Source organism: Triturus cristatus, chromosome 6 (assembly GCF_964204655.1).
Source record: "Triturus cristatus chromosome 6, aTriCri1.1, whole genome shotgun sequence".
Taxonomy (NCBI): domain Eukaryota; kingdom Metazoa; phylum Chordata; class Amphibia; order Caudata; family Salamandridae; genus Triturus; species Triturus cristatus.
In genome coordinates, this window is record NC_140589.1 from 716927064 (window position 1) to 716944481 (window position 17418).

General features: G+C 46.6%; 1 protein-coding gene across 1 annotated transcript in view; it reads left to right on the top strand.

The window, feature by feature from the left end:
* Window positions 1-17418, top strand: part of SEC63 (SEC63 protein translocation regulator) — a 669334-nt gene that overhangs the window by 294102 nt on the left and 357814 nt on the right. The window contains exon 11 of the mRNA XM_085611209.1: window positions 5964-6056. Coding sequence (XP_085467335.1) covers window positions 5964-6056 — 93 coding nt within the window. The remainder of the gene's footprint in view (window positions 1-5963; window positions 6057-17418) is intronic.

Genomic DNA, 17418 nt, shown 5'->3' on the forward strand with positions numbered 1-17418 from the left:
AGTGCTCCACATTGCGCTCACCAGTGCCCCTTGGGTGTTCACGAAAGTAAAGACAGTGGTTGCAGGACATCTCTGAAGGTCAGGATTACCTGTCTTCCCCTACCACGACTACTAGCTGTTAAATGCGGGACCACCCCTGGCAGTTGTCAAACACCTCCAAACTATGTCGAACATCCTCACATTGTTGGGGTTCGCTATCAACTGGTCAAAGTCCAGTCAAATTCAGTTTATTTGTATGGTACTCATAAAAGCATACAAAGTTAAAATACATCTTCCAGAATTTTATTTTATAGATGGTTCTTTTTTGATAAACTGTAGTATATATGCTGTAGTCTTAAATTGGTGATCTGCATCAATTTCCATTATTAACCTATTGACATGCGTCAGCCAAGGAATTTTATTACAGTGCTTAAGGGCAAGGCAGTCATTGATCACTTCCCTTGAGAATTTCATGCCTGGTTTACTCGAGATGTTGTGCCAGCCGGTGATCACACTCAAATAAATTGTATCTTCCACATAAGTAACACTTAGTTCTCAGTGAGTAATAAAAGTGGATATAACGCCTGGCCAAAAATAGATTTTCCTGAGTTGGCATGGTGTTTTGCCCCCTTGCCGCCCAGAGAATTGCACCGTAGGTAGCATAAGGTATGCATTTACTCCTATAGAGTTGCAACATTTCACGGATTGGTTTGTTACCAACTTTTCTAGCAAACCTAAACAAAGCCTTGGTTGATCTAGCAAATCATAACTGCTATTTCCAGGTGGGGTCTCCAGAAACCAGAGCTTGAGAAACGTACACGCAAATAGAAAAAATTCTTTACTTCTATTAATTTGTGATTCCTAACATGGAATTATTTCTTTTTGGGTCTACCTCTTCCGCACACCATGATAACAGTTTTAGCCAAATTTAGTTTGAGGTCTTTGTGCTCCATATATCCTATGAAACCATTGATCAGTTTTTGTAGACCATTAGTGGTTCTAGGCATCATGACCACATAGTCTGCATAAAGGAGCACCAAAGTGAATCTGGGTCTCATATTTAGTGCTTCAGCTTCTAGCTTCTGAAGCTCTTTATCAACCCCCTTCACATAGAGGGAGAAGAGATTGGGGGCTATAACATACTCTTGTCTTATCCCTCTTTTAACACTAAATCTGGGTGTGCACTTTGAATCCAACCCGTACCTTACACATGAGGTCATTGAGGAATACAGATGTGTAACAATATCCATAGGGGTGCTCATGTCAATCAGTGTTTTTCCAAAGTGTTGAATGATTGACTAAATCAAAAGTGCTAGAAAGATCAGCAAAACAAAGATAAATAAAACCCTGCTTCTCTAAAGTGTACTTGCTAACTATAAGATGAAGATTTATACATTATTCCATAGTCCCTATGTCATTCCTAAAACCATATTGCACATCTGTAAGCACGTGATTGTCCACCATCCAATCATCCTGTCGGTCTAAGACAATCATCCCCAGAATTTTAGCCGTGGAGTCCAGGAGGGATATCGGGCGATAACACCTGGAATCCTCCCTGTCCCCTTTCTTGAATGTTGGGACAATGAGGGAGTCAGTCCAGGTTTTAGGGATAACACCTTGTGCTGCTGCTTTGAAGACATTTGCCAAGACTGCGGTTCTACCTCTTCCGCACACCATGATAACAGTTTTAGCCAAATTTAGTTTGAGGTCTTTGTGCTCCATATATCCTACGAAACCATTGATCAGTTTTTGTAGACCGCTAGTGGTTCTAGATATGTGATCCTGCTAAAGGCTCAAACAACTTCGTCGGGTATAGGTTCAATTTCTGTACAGGCAAATAAATCTTCTAATTACATCTTGCCAACTGTTATAAGAACACTGATGCATTTATTCCCGACCATTTCAAGCTAATGAGCTAGATAATTTATATTTGCTGACATTAGGATGTGGTCAATATGTGAAATGCTGCTGTTTCCACAAAAGGTTGGCAAAGAGAGACCCTGTATTAATCAAGATTTCCAAGTTATGCTTATATAATAGCAGATTTAAACAATCACCATATGTATTATGGGGGAAATGCTTCAGATTATTACCCTGGATGTCTTCGTGCCCACAAAGATCAATACATGAATGAACACAGAGATCAATATTAAAGTCTCCTACCCAGATAAGGACCCGATCTCCAGCGATACCCTTTGTAAAAACATCCAATTCTTTCTCAAGGGTCCTTACAACCTCTGAACGTTTGTTATTAAACAGATTATTATCAAAATGTTTCAAAACAATGGATAATTTCATATCTGCCCTAAGTAAAAACTAATTGGAAGAAAGGTGAGGGATTAAAAAACACTTTATAACAGTCACCGGAGCTATAGCTAAAACCAGAACAGAGAAACCTCCCTTGGCTCGCTCGTGTACTGATGGTATGCAGGGCAAATTATGGCTGTATAGCCATTTATGGAGTAACTTCCAGTATGCAGTCTTGGAAACCTAGAATGTCTGCTGTGCAGATATAATTGCACCATTCAGTGTTGACCAGCTTGCTTTTCACGCCTGCAGTGTTCCGTGATCTGAGAGTAAGAGATTTTGTGGCAATGGCTACTGATGAGGGAATAGGGGCTGTGCTTTGTAGCCCAAGGGTGTCCTGCCCCCCTGCTTCTCTGACTGCACGTTCCTCTGGGACCGGGAGTCCCTGCAGGAAACACCTTGTCCGTGCTGCGGTAATAGGGGCCCCACTTTGTAGCGTGAGGGTGTCCTACCTCGACCCCCCCCGCCCCCTTCTCTGTTGGTGGCTTCTGGCACAAGGATCTCTGGGACCGGGAGTCCCTGCAGGTAACACAGCGTCCTGCGCTGCAGGAATTGGGGGCAGTGCTTTGTATCACAAGGGTGTCCTGCTCCCTGCTTCTCTGTTGGTGCTTCCTGGCGTGAGGATCTCTGGGACCGGTAGTCCCTGCAGGAAACCCAGCATCCCGCGCTGTGGGAATGGGAGCCGCACTTTGATCGTGAGGGTGTCCTGCCCCCCTGCTTCTCTGTTGGCGCCTCTTGGCGCGAGGATCTCTGGGACCGGGAGTCCCTGCAGGAAACACAGTATCCTGCGCTGCGGGAATGGGGGTGGGTCTGCACTTTGTAGTGTGAGGGTGTCCTGCCCACCTCCTTCTCCGTTGGTCCCTCCTACCGCAAGGATCCCTGGGTCCTGCAGTTCCTGCAGGAAACACAGCATCCCACGCTGAGGGAATGGGGGGGGGGGGACACGCTTTGTAGCACAAGGGTGTCCTGCCCCCTGCTTCTCTGTTGGCGCCTCCTGTCGCAAGGATATCTGGGATAGGGAGTCTCTGCAGAAAACACAGCGTCAAAGTAGCATCTGACTCTTTTGTAGACGCTCCCTTTCATCTGAGCCATTCTAAATACAGTAAAATGTACTTCCTTCACTCTGGAACGGAAAGTCCAGGACATTATGGCTATGATCCTGATGTTTCAGCCTCTGGCCTGAATCTGTGCAGATGACTGAGGCTGCTGGCACTTACTGGCCTCCTGCTCCATGCTTTACAACTATACTAGATGGCACATGTGGGATCTGCTGTGGGACCTAACACCCCAGTAGGCACAACATCAGGAAAATCTATTGTATTCTGTCCAGATTGCGGAGGAGACTGCTAACGACCTGCAGTGGTGGCTACTGGACTGGGATTGGGTAAGTGGCAGGCCCTTCTCCTTATGGTGGTAGTCAGATGGATCGCTGCTGGGTTGGGGATGCCATCTTAGAGATCAGGGGACTCTGTTCTCTGGCGAAGACTCCACTTCAACTTTTGGGAGTTGAGGGCGATTCACTTGACATTGAAGGCCTTCCTGCCCAACATCAAACAAAGGGTGGTGCAGTTGCACATGGACAACAGTACTGCAATGTGGTACTGCAACAAGCAGGGTATTACAGAGTGGCAGTTTGGACCCTGTGCCAGGAGGCCTTGCGCCTCTCGAAGTTGCTGGCCAGCTAAGGGTTTTCCATGGTGGTGAACCACATGGCAGGATCTTTTAACACTAACGCAGAATAACTCAGCTGCAAGTGTCAAGCGGATCACAAATTGCAGTTAATCCAGACTTGGCATAGGCAGTCTTTAATCAGTGGGGAGAACCCTGGCTTTATCAATTCGCTACCACCAAGAACTTGTAGTGTCAGACTTCTGCACGCTGGTGTTTCCAAAGCATCTCTCGCTCAGAGAGACATTCAGACTAGAGTAAAGTTCAGGACTCCTTTATGCCTTACCGCCACTGTCTTCTGCCCAGAGTTCTGATGAAGAGTATGAACCACATGTCCCAATTCATCTTAGTGGCACCCCATTTGGCAAGTAGTGTGTGGCACACAAAACTTCTGGGCATGAGCATCTGTCTTCCGATCAAGGCGCTGCTTCAGTAGGATCTTCTGTCGCCGCAGCAAGCTAGGTTTTTGCACCCTGGCTTCCACGCCTTGCATCTCCATGCTTAGAGATTGAGCGGCAACAGTTGACCTCCTTCTTCCTGCACCCTAAGGCTGTTGATGTTATCCTAACGGCAAGGCATCCCTCCACTAAATCTGTATATGCCAACTCATAGGTGCAAATTCGTGGATTGGTGCTGCACCTGACAAATTGGTCATATAGAGGCAAAGTTGTCTGAAGTTTTGTTTGTTTTAACCCCTCGCCCAGCATGAAATTGCTTAGGCACTGTTAAGGGATATTTATCAATCTTGTGGTTGCTAGATCAGTCCCCATTATTTAAATCTCCAGTTCTGATGAGATTTTTGAAAGATTTGCAACACTTGTTTCCAGCAAAACCCTTAGTGAGGCCCCACAGTGACTTTAATTTAGTCCTCACTTCCTTAATGTGCATTCATTTTGAACCACTACGCTTTTGTCCCTTGAGATTTCTGACCTCTGTGATTAGAAGTATCTATCAGAAGAACAAGTTACTTACCTTAGGTAACTATCTTTCTGGTGGGTACCCTACCTAACTGCAGATTTTTCACAGACCCTCCCACCTCCCTGTTCTGGGAAGTGGGCTTTTTTTAATTCATCTTAAAAGATCCCAGTCTAGAGATCTGCACACTGATAATTCCAGTTTTCTGATGGGCTCTGCGTATGAAGGCACGGAAAGCTTAGAAAGTAACTAATACCGGTGTGCGTGGATGGCGCTGATGTTGAGTTTTGCACGTCACATCCAGAGAGGAATGACTTATGTGGAGCTGCACGACACCACCTACCTACCTACCTACTGACCTACAGAGGTCCTGCTGAAAAGTTTCCGGATCCTATCTGAGGCTTGGGGGAGTATTCACAAAGCGAGTAATGTACAGTTAGAGTATCCACCAGGAAGATAGTTACAGAAAGTAAGTAGCTTTTCATTTAGGACTGCTTGACAATATTATCTAGTGACGGTCAGGGCATGTTTTGAAAATTAGTGGTCTAAAAGGACCGTGTATAAGCCCAACTCTGTGCTTTGGAATTCTCTCTAAGTCTTAAGATATAATGGGATAGAGATCTTGGTGAGGGATTTTTCCTCTGTATTTTCCTCTTTTGCAAAGTTTGTGTTAAGTAGTGCACTGGTATGCAAAAACTGTGCCATTCGCATTTAAAAAGATTTCATTATCTCTCCTTCCAAAGTTGATCTAGGTGTCTGATTCTTTTCCGCTTCCAGTGCACTACTTCATTCCCAATCGTAGAGCTGAGGAAAAGCAGTAGTTTAGAATGCACTGAAAATAATAATGTGGTTCGGTTTATAGTAGCAGTTAACAGGCTGAATAAGTGCAATGCATACACATGGAGAAACTTAGGAACTTCCTTCTTAAACAGTTTTGTCTGTGTTAGTGAGGAATAATTTCTTGTTTATATGGCGGTGTGCGTGACATAATGAAAGGGGACACTCTCTTGCTTTTAGTGATGTAGAAAGAGTATCTTGGCTCAATCCTGAATCAAAGGTAGACATTTATAATGTATTCTGGTATTGTGTTACAGATCAACAATTTGTCTTAAAGAAGTGCCCTGCACTCCTTCAAGAAATGGTGAATGTAATCTGCCAGCTGATCATCATGGCACGTAGTCGGGAAGGTAAGATGTTTTTTATGTTCAACGTACATTTAGTCAAAGCTAAGAAATGTGAAAATAAAACTTTTGTCTCGTATATTGTTCATTTAGCAGTCTCTTCAGGCTTTGCAATAGTAGTCTCTCAAAATATCAAAGGCCTCATTATGAGATGGATGAATCTGGGTGTGTTATTTCAACATCACCAGAGTTGACACAGCTGGTGGTGGTAACTTGCAGGATGCAGAGTTAACGGGGATTGCCAGTTGAGCCCTGAGAATCCCCTGAGTTATGAGGACTCTGGTGGAATGTGTAAGGTCCTTGTTAACTCTCCTTCATAATTCATGAGGGGGCCAGAACCAGGGTTCGCAACCCCATCTCGAATCATGGGCTTAATTTTGGGCTTCTCAGCTGAACTTTGTTGGACAATCAGTGTCATTTGAAAATGAAACCATGTCCTCCTTGATGCTTTCAAAGGAGGCTTACTTCATAAGAACACTCTGTGGATTGAAAAGGGAAAGGCCTTATAGTTTGTAAGGAGGCTAAAATCCATGCAGAATACAGTGTCTGAACTAATCAGCGTCCATGCTCGTCAAAGAAGCAGTTGAGTAAACCTCTTGTCTTCATGGTACGGTATATGTGTTTTCAAGATGCTGTCCTGGATTCATCTGGTGCTCTTTTGTGTTCAAAAACATATGTTGTGACAGTTCTAACTGTAGATTCCTCACCTTTAGAATATTCCCAGGTGCCAGACTGGATTAAGAGATGCTTTTCAGCAATGTTCCCCACTTGCTTGTAGATGGCTCCATATGGCTCAGCAGTGACTTCATACCAACCTGAAAGTAATGGAGTAGAGCTGCATAAAAGCTCTCACCTGCACGCTGTTGTCTGTTCCTTTCTTTCAGTGCCCTTGTTGCGAATCCTTGCCCCCATTCCAAACTTTGTCTCAAATACAGTATACTAGAGAAGATATCTCTTCCGACTGCACTCTCCCCACCCACACACATCCCACCCCTCCAACCCCCCGCTGCGCGCACACACACACGCACACGCACTCGCACTCGCTCTCTCTCACAATTCTCTCTCTCTCACAATTCTCTCTCTCTCACAATTCTCTCTCTCTCAATTCTCTCTCTCTCACAATTCTCTCTCTCTCTCACAATTCTCTCTCTCTCTCACAATTCTCTCATAAAACAAACAGTATTCAAAACTATGACACGACTGCAGGAAACCTATATCGATCATGGACCCATTCAAGTTGTGCCTTTGGTGCTTGGGCTCCGCTTACAGCTCTAATTCATGCGATAGGTGCGCCCTCATGCACCGAAGGCGATCAAGGAGTACGTGAAGCTGCTTTACAACACCAAGCACAAGATTTGAAACAGACTTCAAGTCTCTGGGCCGTCCTCGATTTGTGCTAAGTCCTCGTCCCGACATTGCGGTTTGTTGAAAGCATGCCATAAGCGCAAGAAGGCTTACTGGACGTGTCCCCATTCGATCACTCAAATTCTGGCAAGAAGTCTCAGAGCCATCACTGAAAGGATCTGCTGTCTTCTGACTCCTGCATTTGGTCCTAGCACTTCCCGAATTCCCCAGGGCTTTGCTGTACCTGCAGAGGATAATTGCCCTTAAGGAGGCCAAGATTCAAATTTTCTAGATGCTACTGGCTCCCTTTGGCCTGCCTTTGGTCCTCATGGAGCCTCAGGGGCCCCCAATTGGACCTCTACTGGCATGCCCTACCCTGATGCTGGCTACCTCCTTGCAACACATTCCTGAGACCACACTGAAGCTGGTCCAGGTTTCAACTCCCAAATATCCACGCCAATTCCTTCTGTGCGGATACAGGATCCAATCGGAATGCTGGTTTCTGACCCCCGAGCAGCCGAATCCCCACTCCAGGCCTAAGTTGCAGTATGAAACTGCCAAGGCACAACCAGTGACCGTGGAGGCATACCTTCAGCCTTGCCTTTCCCCTCTACGCCAGTACTATCCCAGGAATAGGCCCTTTTCGACTCAGATGCTTGCCCAATACCCATCGCGTCACTGATGATGAGGGGCTGGACAGTCTGTCCTACCCTCATTACATTGATGGAGGGCTGTGTTTAGGTTTCCAAGATGCCAGTTTGCTAGGTATCTCACTAGAGACTGAACTGAACGTGCCACCTTGTCTACCAGTGGAAGAATATTCTTCTGTAGCCATTGCTCGTAGAGCAGCAAGTATTTTAGACTTTTAATTGCCTACTCTAGAAACCAAAGCCAATTTATTGACTGAAATTCTTTATCCTGGTGCATCTTCATCTGAGCCACTGTTGCCATTCAACGAGATCCTTACGGACATTCTGACCACTAGAACTAAGCCATGTACAGTACCTTCATCAGCAGTCCTTTGGCCAGACGGTACAGACCAGCCCCTGGTTTCCCGGATTCTTTTTTACTATACACCAAACACTGGAAATCCTTGTGGTGCACGCATCCACTAGTAAAGTCAGTCTGAATGCTTTTCCTTCAAACCTCCTCAGAAAGGGGATAGACTTGTATCAATGTTTTTGGCAAGAAAATATTTGTTTATGCCATGTTTGTGACGTATACTAATGCTATCTAGTGTTGGGCTTGGATGTTTGCAACTTGTTTTTCTTCAAAGAATTTTTTCGAGTCACGAGCTATAGTGACTCCTACCATGACTGGTAATGCGCATGGGCATCAGCTCTATTGTTAAGATTGTTTTCCTTCTGGTGTCTGGTTGGGACTTGTTTTCGAGCACTCTCTGGGTGGAGGCCTCATGATATTGCTCAGTTTGCCACTGAATTCAAGATAGCCTGGCTGATGAGGGTTATGAACCCGAAACTGGTCCCAGGATGCTTGTTTCCGGTCCAGGGAAGACATGGCTTGGCAGTTCGGACTGGGCTGTTCCCATGAGGCACAGGGTCAGACTGATTTGCATATGGCCATGTCTGAACTGGGGTGGTGGAGTGAGCTAAAGAAAGATGGCTTAAACCCAGATCAGTTGACTGAGGTGAGTGTTTGATTTGCTCAAACGCTCCATCCATCATCCCCTTTGGTATAGCTTTGTTCGCCCTGAGTTGGCAGGTTATGCCCAGACGTTGGTCCCTTGCTCACTTTGCTCAAGATAGCCTGGTTGATGAGGGTTATGAACCCGAAACTGGTCCCAGGATGCTTGTTTCTGGTCCAGGGAAGACATGGCTTGGCAGTTCGGCTTGGACTGTTCCCATGAGGCACAGGGTCAGACTGATTTGCATATGGCCATGTCTGAACTGGGGTGGTGGAGTGAGCTAAAGAATGATGATGGCTTAAACCCAGATCAGTTGACTGGGGTGAGTGTTTGATTTGCTCAAACGCTCCATCCATCATCCCCTTTGGTATCTCATGATATTTGTCAGCTGGGTTATTTGGTGTACCCACTCTTGTTAGTGTGAAAAGACTTTCCTCGTTCCAGTTTTCTCCTATTCTCAACACCTGTTCAGCTTCGGTGACCAATCTCCACTCGACTCTCCTTCTTGGGGCCTCTGCCTCGCTTTCTTTTCTTCTTGTCAACGATGACCACATAGGGATGGAAAGGACCACCTTCCAGTCCTGCCCTCAGTGTAGCTCCAAGTATCCTTGGACAACCAACACCAGGTTTGCAACCTTCATCTGTCTCCCAAACATGAGGCAGCCTGTCCAGCTTACTGTTCGAAACCAGCACTGAGGTATCAATGTGATTAGAGACTTGCACATCATTAAATGCAGCCCCAAGAGGCTTATGACACACCAAACATCTTCAAGGACGTTGAGGAACACTCAGGCAGACAACCCTCTGCAAATTCAATCTTGAACCCAGATCCCAATCCAAGTCTGAAATGGAGGAACTGCAACGCTCGGACGTGCAGCGTGTGTAGAAGTCTCTGACCCTGAGTACTACCTCTCAATCTCATACTGAACACAGACACTGTGCACAGGCCAAAAACCGCCCAGGGGGTTTGGGCGTCGACCCTACAGGCCTCTCCGCATGAGACTGCTCAACCACTGCCTCCGGGCCATGGTCGGCACAGACAGAAGGCTTCTGAGCTGATAACGCTCCCCACACTGCACCGAAAATGCCACAAAAACCTATGTGTGGACGGCTTGGTTGACACCAGTACCATAGCGGCATCGCAAGCCTCTTCGGCTCTGAAACAGCAACTGTCCCCAAAACCCGGTTCAGTGCCAAAACACTGCAGAGCCTTTGATGTCAAGGCATCTGGCGCCGATGCCACAGTCGGCGGTAGGCTCAGACGATTCCGAGCAGCTGGTACTTCAGCGTCTCCAAGAAGAGTTCGACACTAATCAAAAAAGACTATCGACCTGAGAAGATTTCGAACAAGTTGTCACGCAAGACTCTGGAATTTTTTCTAGAAAAAGAAAGCTAACATTCGAGGAGTAGCTTGCTGTGGAACCCATGCCTGGTCCCAAGCACAGCATATGCCAGGACGGAGGCACTAGCCCACTGCCAGCTCATCCTCCAGTACCTCCTCCACGCTTCCCTCACTTCCACGTCTCCTCTTCTCTGCCCTCACCTTTGGGGTCACCACCACCACCTCCTGTGCCACCTCCACCACCTTCCCCAGAGGGGATCATTACATTCCTCTGATGGGGTGGGGTAGAACTCTTTGCACCCCTTAAAGCCCTACGAGGCCCCTTTTGACATGGAGCCGAAAGATGACCCTTGACACTGTCAAACCCCTGGGGGCACTGATCTTAATTTTTATCTGGCCAAACCTCCACCTTTCAGAAGGTAGGTTTTCAACCATCTAGAAAGACGAGGGCTTCGTGGTCGAGACACTCCACAACACAGTGCTCCCTGCAGTTAGTAGCCACACTCAAAGGCATGCTTTAAACCGCACCGGGCACCTTTCAAGCCAGGGTGCTTGCTCCCAGAGTGGACATAAAATACAAGGCCTCGCCTACTGACCCACCCAACATCCGTCAACGGCTTCCACCACACTCCCTAGTGATCATATGGCCTGCAGGGGACGAATGACACGCCATCCTCCACACGTTGAGTTTGCTCTCAGTATGATAGAGACCACTGGGACTAGCTGGAGGAACTCCATTAGCACATTGCAGACCAGTATCAACAGAAAGGTCAAGTGCTAGTCTTGGAGGGAAAACTAATTTTCGACACCACTATCTGCTTTGGCCCTTGAGACAGCTGATACTGCATCCAATGGGATTAACTTCAGGGTCCTCTTTCGGCGCCATGCTTTGCGTCTCTGGCTTCAAGTCAGAGGTCCAAAAGCATCTGTTAATGGTGCTATTCGGTGGCAAACATTTCTTTGGGCTGCAGGAGGATCAGATGCTCAAGAAGATCAAGAAAGACACCGACATGCCCAAGGCTTCTTGTATATCCCATGTAAGATTAGTGATGTCCTCTACAAGACTGCCGGGCGGTGCAGTGGTCAAAGGCAGAGGGCCAATGGGACAAACAAGCGTTGATTTGGGTTAACACCCCTCGTTCTCTGCAGTAGATGGGCGGGGACGCATCTGCAGCACACCACCATCCAGGTCGTATGGATGTCCTACCAACTGGGTCTCCACATCAATTACTTAAACTGTTAGCTATCCACCTGGTACTCACTACCTTCTCACATCATATCCAGCAAAAGGTGGTCCTAATCAAGACAGACCACATGGCAGCCAAGCTTTGCCTTCAGAAACAGGGAGGCCCTCACTCCCAACTGTCAGTGCTGGCACAGAACATCTAGCATTGGGCACTATACCAAAGGATACAGCTGCTAACGTAATGCCTGCAGGCAGTGGACAGTTACTTTGCAGACCTGCTCAGCACAAGTCCATGAGTGTGAAATTCACGCTTGAGTCCTACTCCTGTATTTCCACCATTTCGGGGTTCCCAGCCATAGATCTCTTTTCAGCCATCACAACTGCAAACTTCAAAGCTTAGCTTCCAGGTTTCCACCCCCAGAGCCCCTGCACAATGTACTATGGATTAACTGGTCAGGAATATTTGCCTACACTTTTCTGAATCACCCACTCTTTCTGCACGCGATTCGGACGCATTGGCAAATGACTCACCCTTAACCTGGTGGCTCTGACTTGGGCCAAACAGCCCTGGTTCACAACCCTTCTAGAATTGTCATTGGTCCCTCACAAGAAGCTGGCCAGATCTCTCCCAGAACAAAAAAGATATCAGGCATCCCAACCCCTGGCAGCTCCATCTTGTGATCTGACTCCTGAAATCCTAGTTTTGTTACCTGAATCTCCCTGCCGAATGCATTTCTATCCTCAAAGAGGCACATAGACCCACCACGTGTGCCTTCTATGCTGCGAAGTGGAACCGCTTTATCTACTATTGCTTTCCTAAACACATAGATCCACTCAAACCAACAGTACAAGATGTAGTGTGTTACCTCCCTCTCCTTCAACAATCAGGGTTGGCTTACACTTCCATACACCCCCATTTAGCAGCTGTCGCTGTCTATTTGTAGAATAGGGATCACTCTTCCCTCTTAAAAGTACCTGTCATCAAAGCCTGTCATTGCTCCTGTCTGGAACCTCAATAATGTGCTTTCTCGACTACTGGGCCTGCCTTTTGCGCCCCTACATTTGTGCCTGCTACAACTCTTATCATGAAAAGTTGCCTTTCTAGTTACTTTCACATCTTTAAGGCATATTAGTGAACTTGAAGCTCTTACTCTGCAGGTACCTTTCTTCCAAGTTCATAATGACAGGGTGTTTAATAGGACCAACCCACAATTTCTCCCTTAAAGTGGTTTCACTGTTTAACCTCAATCAAAGTGTTGACTTGCCGGTTTTCTTTTCACAGCTGCAGTTTGTGGCAGAGAGGGCCCTTCATACGCTAGATGTCAAAGTGCCCTCCTATATTATGTTGATGGGGCCAAACCATTTATGAAAACACAACTCCTCTTTGTGGCCATCACCAAACCACACAAAGGCCATTCCGTAGCCTAAGGGGGCATAGCCAGATGGCTTAAGTGTCTCCAAACTTGCTATGCTAAGGTAAAAACGCAACTCCTTGCCCTACCCTGACCAGATTACTTGGACCAAGAGGACCACTATGGCCTTCCTTGGCAACATTGCAATCAATGACATATGTAAAGCAGCTACCTGTTCCACTCCACACATGTTTACTAACACTACTGTGTGGACGTCTTTGCTTGAGTGCAAGCACAGGTGGGTGAAGCTGTGCTACGAATTCCTATAGTCCTCTGCAACATCCTCCGGCTAGCCAGCGCTTATGGAAGTACTACTTTACTGACTATGAAGAGCATGTGTATTTACAGCTACACATGCCACGACCAAAATGTTACTTACACTGTTAGCATCGGTTTGTGGCATGTGGTGCTGCAGATTCACATGGGTCCACCCTCCTCCCGGTGGCCGCTGTTTGTTGCTATTCTTTTTTCCATTACATGGTCATCTATTCTTTCCTATGTTACATATTCATCCTCCCTCACCTTGTGACACGAACGACTTCTTCGAAGAAAATCAAGTTGCACATGTCCAAGCCCAACATTAGATGTCAGGAGTATGCAGAGCATATGAATCTACAGCACTACATACCATGAACAGATGCTTACAGGGTAGGTAACACATTCTTCTCAGCTAGGCTGGCTTTACACTTTTTGAGTGTAGTGAGCCTTTTGGGCAGGTACTCCCATGTCTTGTGGGACATGGCCAGAGAGAGATCTTACCAACTGTTCGGGAGGACCTCCGGAACCCACTGACTCAATCCAAGACGGGCAGGACTCTTCGAAGTATGTTTTGTGTGCAGGCCTGAACACCACCTACTACATAGGCTATGGTATTGGCACCAGTGTAGTGCTTAGAAGGAGTATCTAGTTGCGATCAACCAGGTTGGTGGGGATGCCTGGACTTGGCCGAAAGTGGTACCCAAAGCACCTAAACGTTTACCTTTCAAATGGCTCTGCCTTCAGGAGGATCAGCTGTGTGAACAACAGCAGAGATCATGCATCTCTACAACTTACACCTCCATGCCTGAAAATTGAGCATCAGTAGCTAAGTTCTTTTGACTTGCCCTGCGAAGTGGTAGATGTAATTTTTTTCAGCTAGACCTCCATCCACATTTGTCACCTGGTGCACGGTTCATGATCTAAACCCCATGCATGGCTCAATCTAGGATTATTTGTTGTTTATTTCCCTCACAAGTCCTCACTCTTTCAATCATCAGTTGTGACGCATTTTCAAAAGTTCCTGAAGCCATTGTTTCTTCCGAGACCATTTAATATGTTTCAGTGGGACCTAAATTTAGTTTGTTTTGTTATGTGCACGTAGTTGGAGTCTATGCACAGTTACTTGTCCCGACTTCTGATGATCAAGACAGTCCTTCATATCACTCCTCTAAAATTGATTCAAAGTCGCAGTCCCTGCGGGAGCAGAATGAAAAAAGGTTTGTCACTTCCTGGGCAGTATGAAGTTACTGTGGAGCCATTTGGCGCCCTCTCCTTCCAAGTGGGAGTAGTTGCAGAAAAAATGCCCCGATCTAGTCCGGCACCTAGGAATGTTCTAAACTTGAAGAATCAGCAGTTAAACCATCCACCTGAAAGAATATTATCATAGTAACTTGTTCTTTTAGCTTAAAACTTGGAGTATGGGGCTTTAGTTACTCCTCCAGTGCTGGAGCTACTAAAAAGTTCCACAAGTTCAGGATACATAAAATAGGAGTAAGATGAAGTTATGTTTATGGCTTCTATGATACTCCTAACTTTTGGACTGCTGTAATTGCAGCACCTAACCTGTTTCATTGAAGATCAGCTGTGGTTGGCCCAGTAACTGATTTGGTGTACAGCTGTCCGAGGCAATTGCTTAGTAGTTAGTGCGCTTTGGGCAGGCTTGTTCAGTATCGGCTAAGGACAATTTTGATTAAACATCATTCTGTGGCTTTATTTCTGTTCAGCCTCTAGCTGGAAAGAACGCTCATGTTGGAAATAGTCCTATGAGTACTAGAGTCTTCTTAAAAGGTAACTGCACTTTTAGATGAATGTAATAAATGAAGCACACAAAACAGAAGGCTGTCCTTTTTACATTCCTGACCTATCCTAAAAAAGTACCTTCGATGCTTTAAATTTTGAATTTAAAAAGGCTAAACTCAAGTGAATAATTCAAATTAGTAACACCACTGTGAGAGGCTGGCTCACCATATACTATACCACAAAATGGTATAGTGTGTAATGAGACCAGTGGATCTCCAGAGGTTGTACAGAGGCTAAATAGATGACACTAATTCTCCTTTTTGTGTTCGTGTGGGGGAGCAGTTAGGCTTATCCGAGGTTTGTGTTAATTCCTTGTTGCACACACAGTGACAATAAATGAGACACGCGGTTAATGAGACATGCACTCAATGAATAAATCTGAGACCAATTTACAAAAATAGTACTTTGGTATATTTATTTACTAAAAGCACAAAACTTTCATAGAAGCAAGTACGTTTTAAAATAAAAATACTTTTCAGTTTGAAAAGCAGACAGTGCAATTTTCAGTCTTTGCAATGTTAACCTATGAGAGGAAAGCAATAGTACGGTTTTGCAGGTAAGTACACAACTAACAGTTCCAGTCTTCAGGGTGCAGGGTCAGCAGAGGGCAAGGTTCAGGTAAGCACCAATACTGCACCACCAGCGGCACTGGGGCGGCTGGGTGCAGAGGTCATGTCTGGAGATAGGGCCCAATGTTAATCAATGGAGACTGGGGGTGTTTGAAGACACGCAGCTTGCAGGTAGGTAGAGCGGCTGCTGGGTTCAACCGCAGGCGTCCCCATGGAATCCAGTAAGAGAGGGGTCATCCAACGCTTCTCTGGGGGAACCTTTTCAGGACCGGTGGGACACCTGGACTCGGGCCGAAGACTAGTGCGGAGTGGTCCGGCATCACAAATCCAGAGGGCACCAGAGTCCTTTATGTTGGTTTCGTGGAGACAGGTCCGCTGTCCTCGGAGTTCTGGCCTTTTTTTGAAGGCAGGGAGTCATCCTCTGGGTTTGCATGTCGCTGGCTGCAGTACAGGTATTGTTCTCTTTTCAATGTCTTTGAAGCTGCAGACAGGCCGGTAGTGCTGGGGCCAAATCGGTAGTTGTCCGTCTTCTCTGCATGGCATCTTCTTTGGCCTCTTTCTTCTTAGGTCGGCAGGAACTGGTTTCAGGGTCTCAGGGAGCCACCTTAATACTAGACTTAGGGGTGTTAAAGGGGAGTAGCATGTAGGGACCAATGGGTTTATTACCTGGGGTGGCTACACCCACTATTATGCCACCTTCCAGTGGGAGGTGGGCATAGCCCTATCCTTTATTGGATAGGTCCCACCATCTTCAAGATGGCGGGCACTAAAAAATGTGTTTACTCCAACTCCTGCACCTGAGGGATGGAGTTGGCTAAGGGGGGGGCACACTTACTATTCTTCTCGAGTTTTCCCGCTGTTTCTCCTGCCAAAAGTGGGGTTTGAACTGGGGGCTGCCATCTGCTTCTAGCAGCAGGAGGCTGGGGCCGAATTACAAAGGTGGCAGGTCTCTGAAGCTTCCCTCTCGAGCACTGGGCCCATCCTGGGGGAGGAGGTGTGACAACTCTGCCCAGGATGTGCTTTGTTTTTGGCCATAGAGAGCAAAGGCTCTCGACCCATGGGTGCAGAAATATGTCTGGTGGTGGCAGGCTGCCTAAAGCTAGTCAGAGACCACACCAGGGTTGGTAGGTTTTCAAGGGGCACCTTTGAGTACATAGTTTAAAAAATCCAACATTGGCATCCGTGTGGGTTTATTAATAACGATGGATTAAACCCAGATCTGTGACTGGGGGAGAGTGTTTTGCCATTGTGCAACATTCCGTCCATCATCTTGTGTGTTTTGCTGTTCACCCTATGTGGGAAGGGTATGCCCAGACGTGGGTCCCGTGCTCACTACACCACTGGAATCAAGCTATCCTGGCTGATGACGGCTGATAGCCAGAAACCGGTCCTAGGATGCTTGATTCCGGTCCAGGGAAGACATGGCTTGGCATTTCGGGCTGGACTGTTCCCATGAGGCACAGGGTCAAGACTGATTTGCATATGGCCATGTCTGAACTGGGGTGGTGTGGTGAGCAAAATAACGATGGATTAAACCCAGATCTGTGACTGGGGGAGAGTGTTTTGCCATTGTGCAACATTCCGTCCATCATCTTGTGTGTTTTGCCGAATTACAAAGGTGGCAGGTCTCTGAAGCTTCCCTCTCGAGCACTGGGCCCATCCTGGGGGAGGAGGTGTGACAACTCTGCCCAGGATGTGCTTTGTTTTTGGCCATAGAGAGCAAAGGCTCTCGACCCATGGGTGCAGAAATATGTCTGGTGGTGGCAGGCTGCCTAAAGCTAGTCAGAGACCACACCAGGGTTGGTAGGTTTT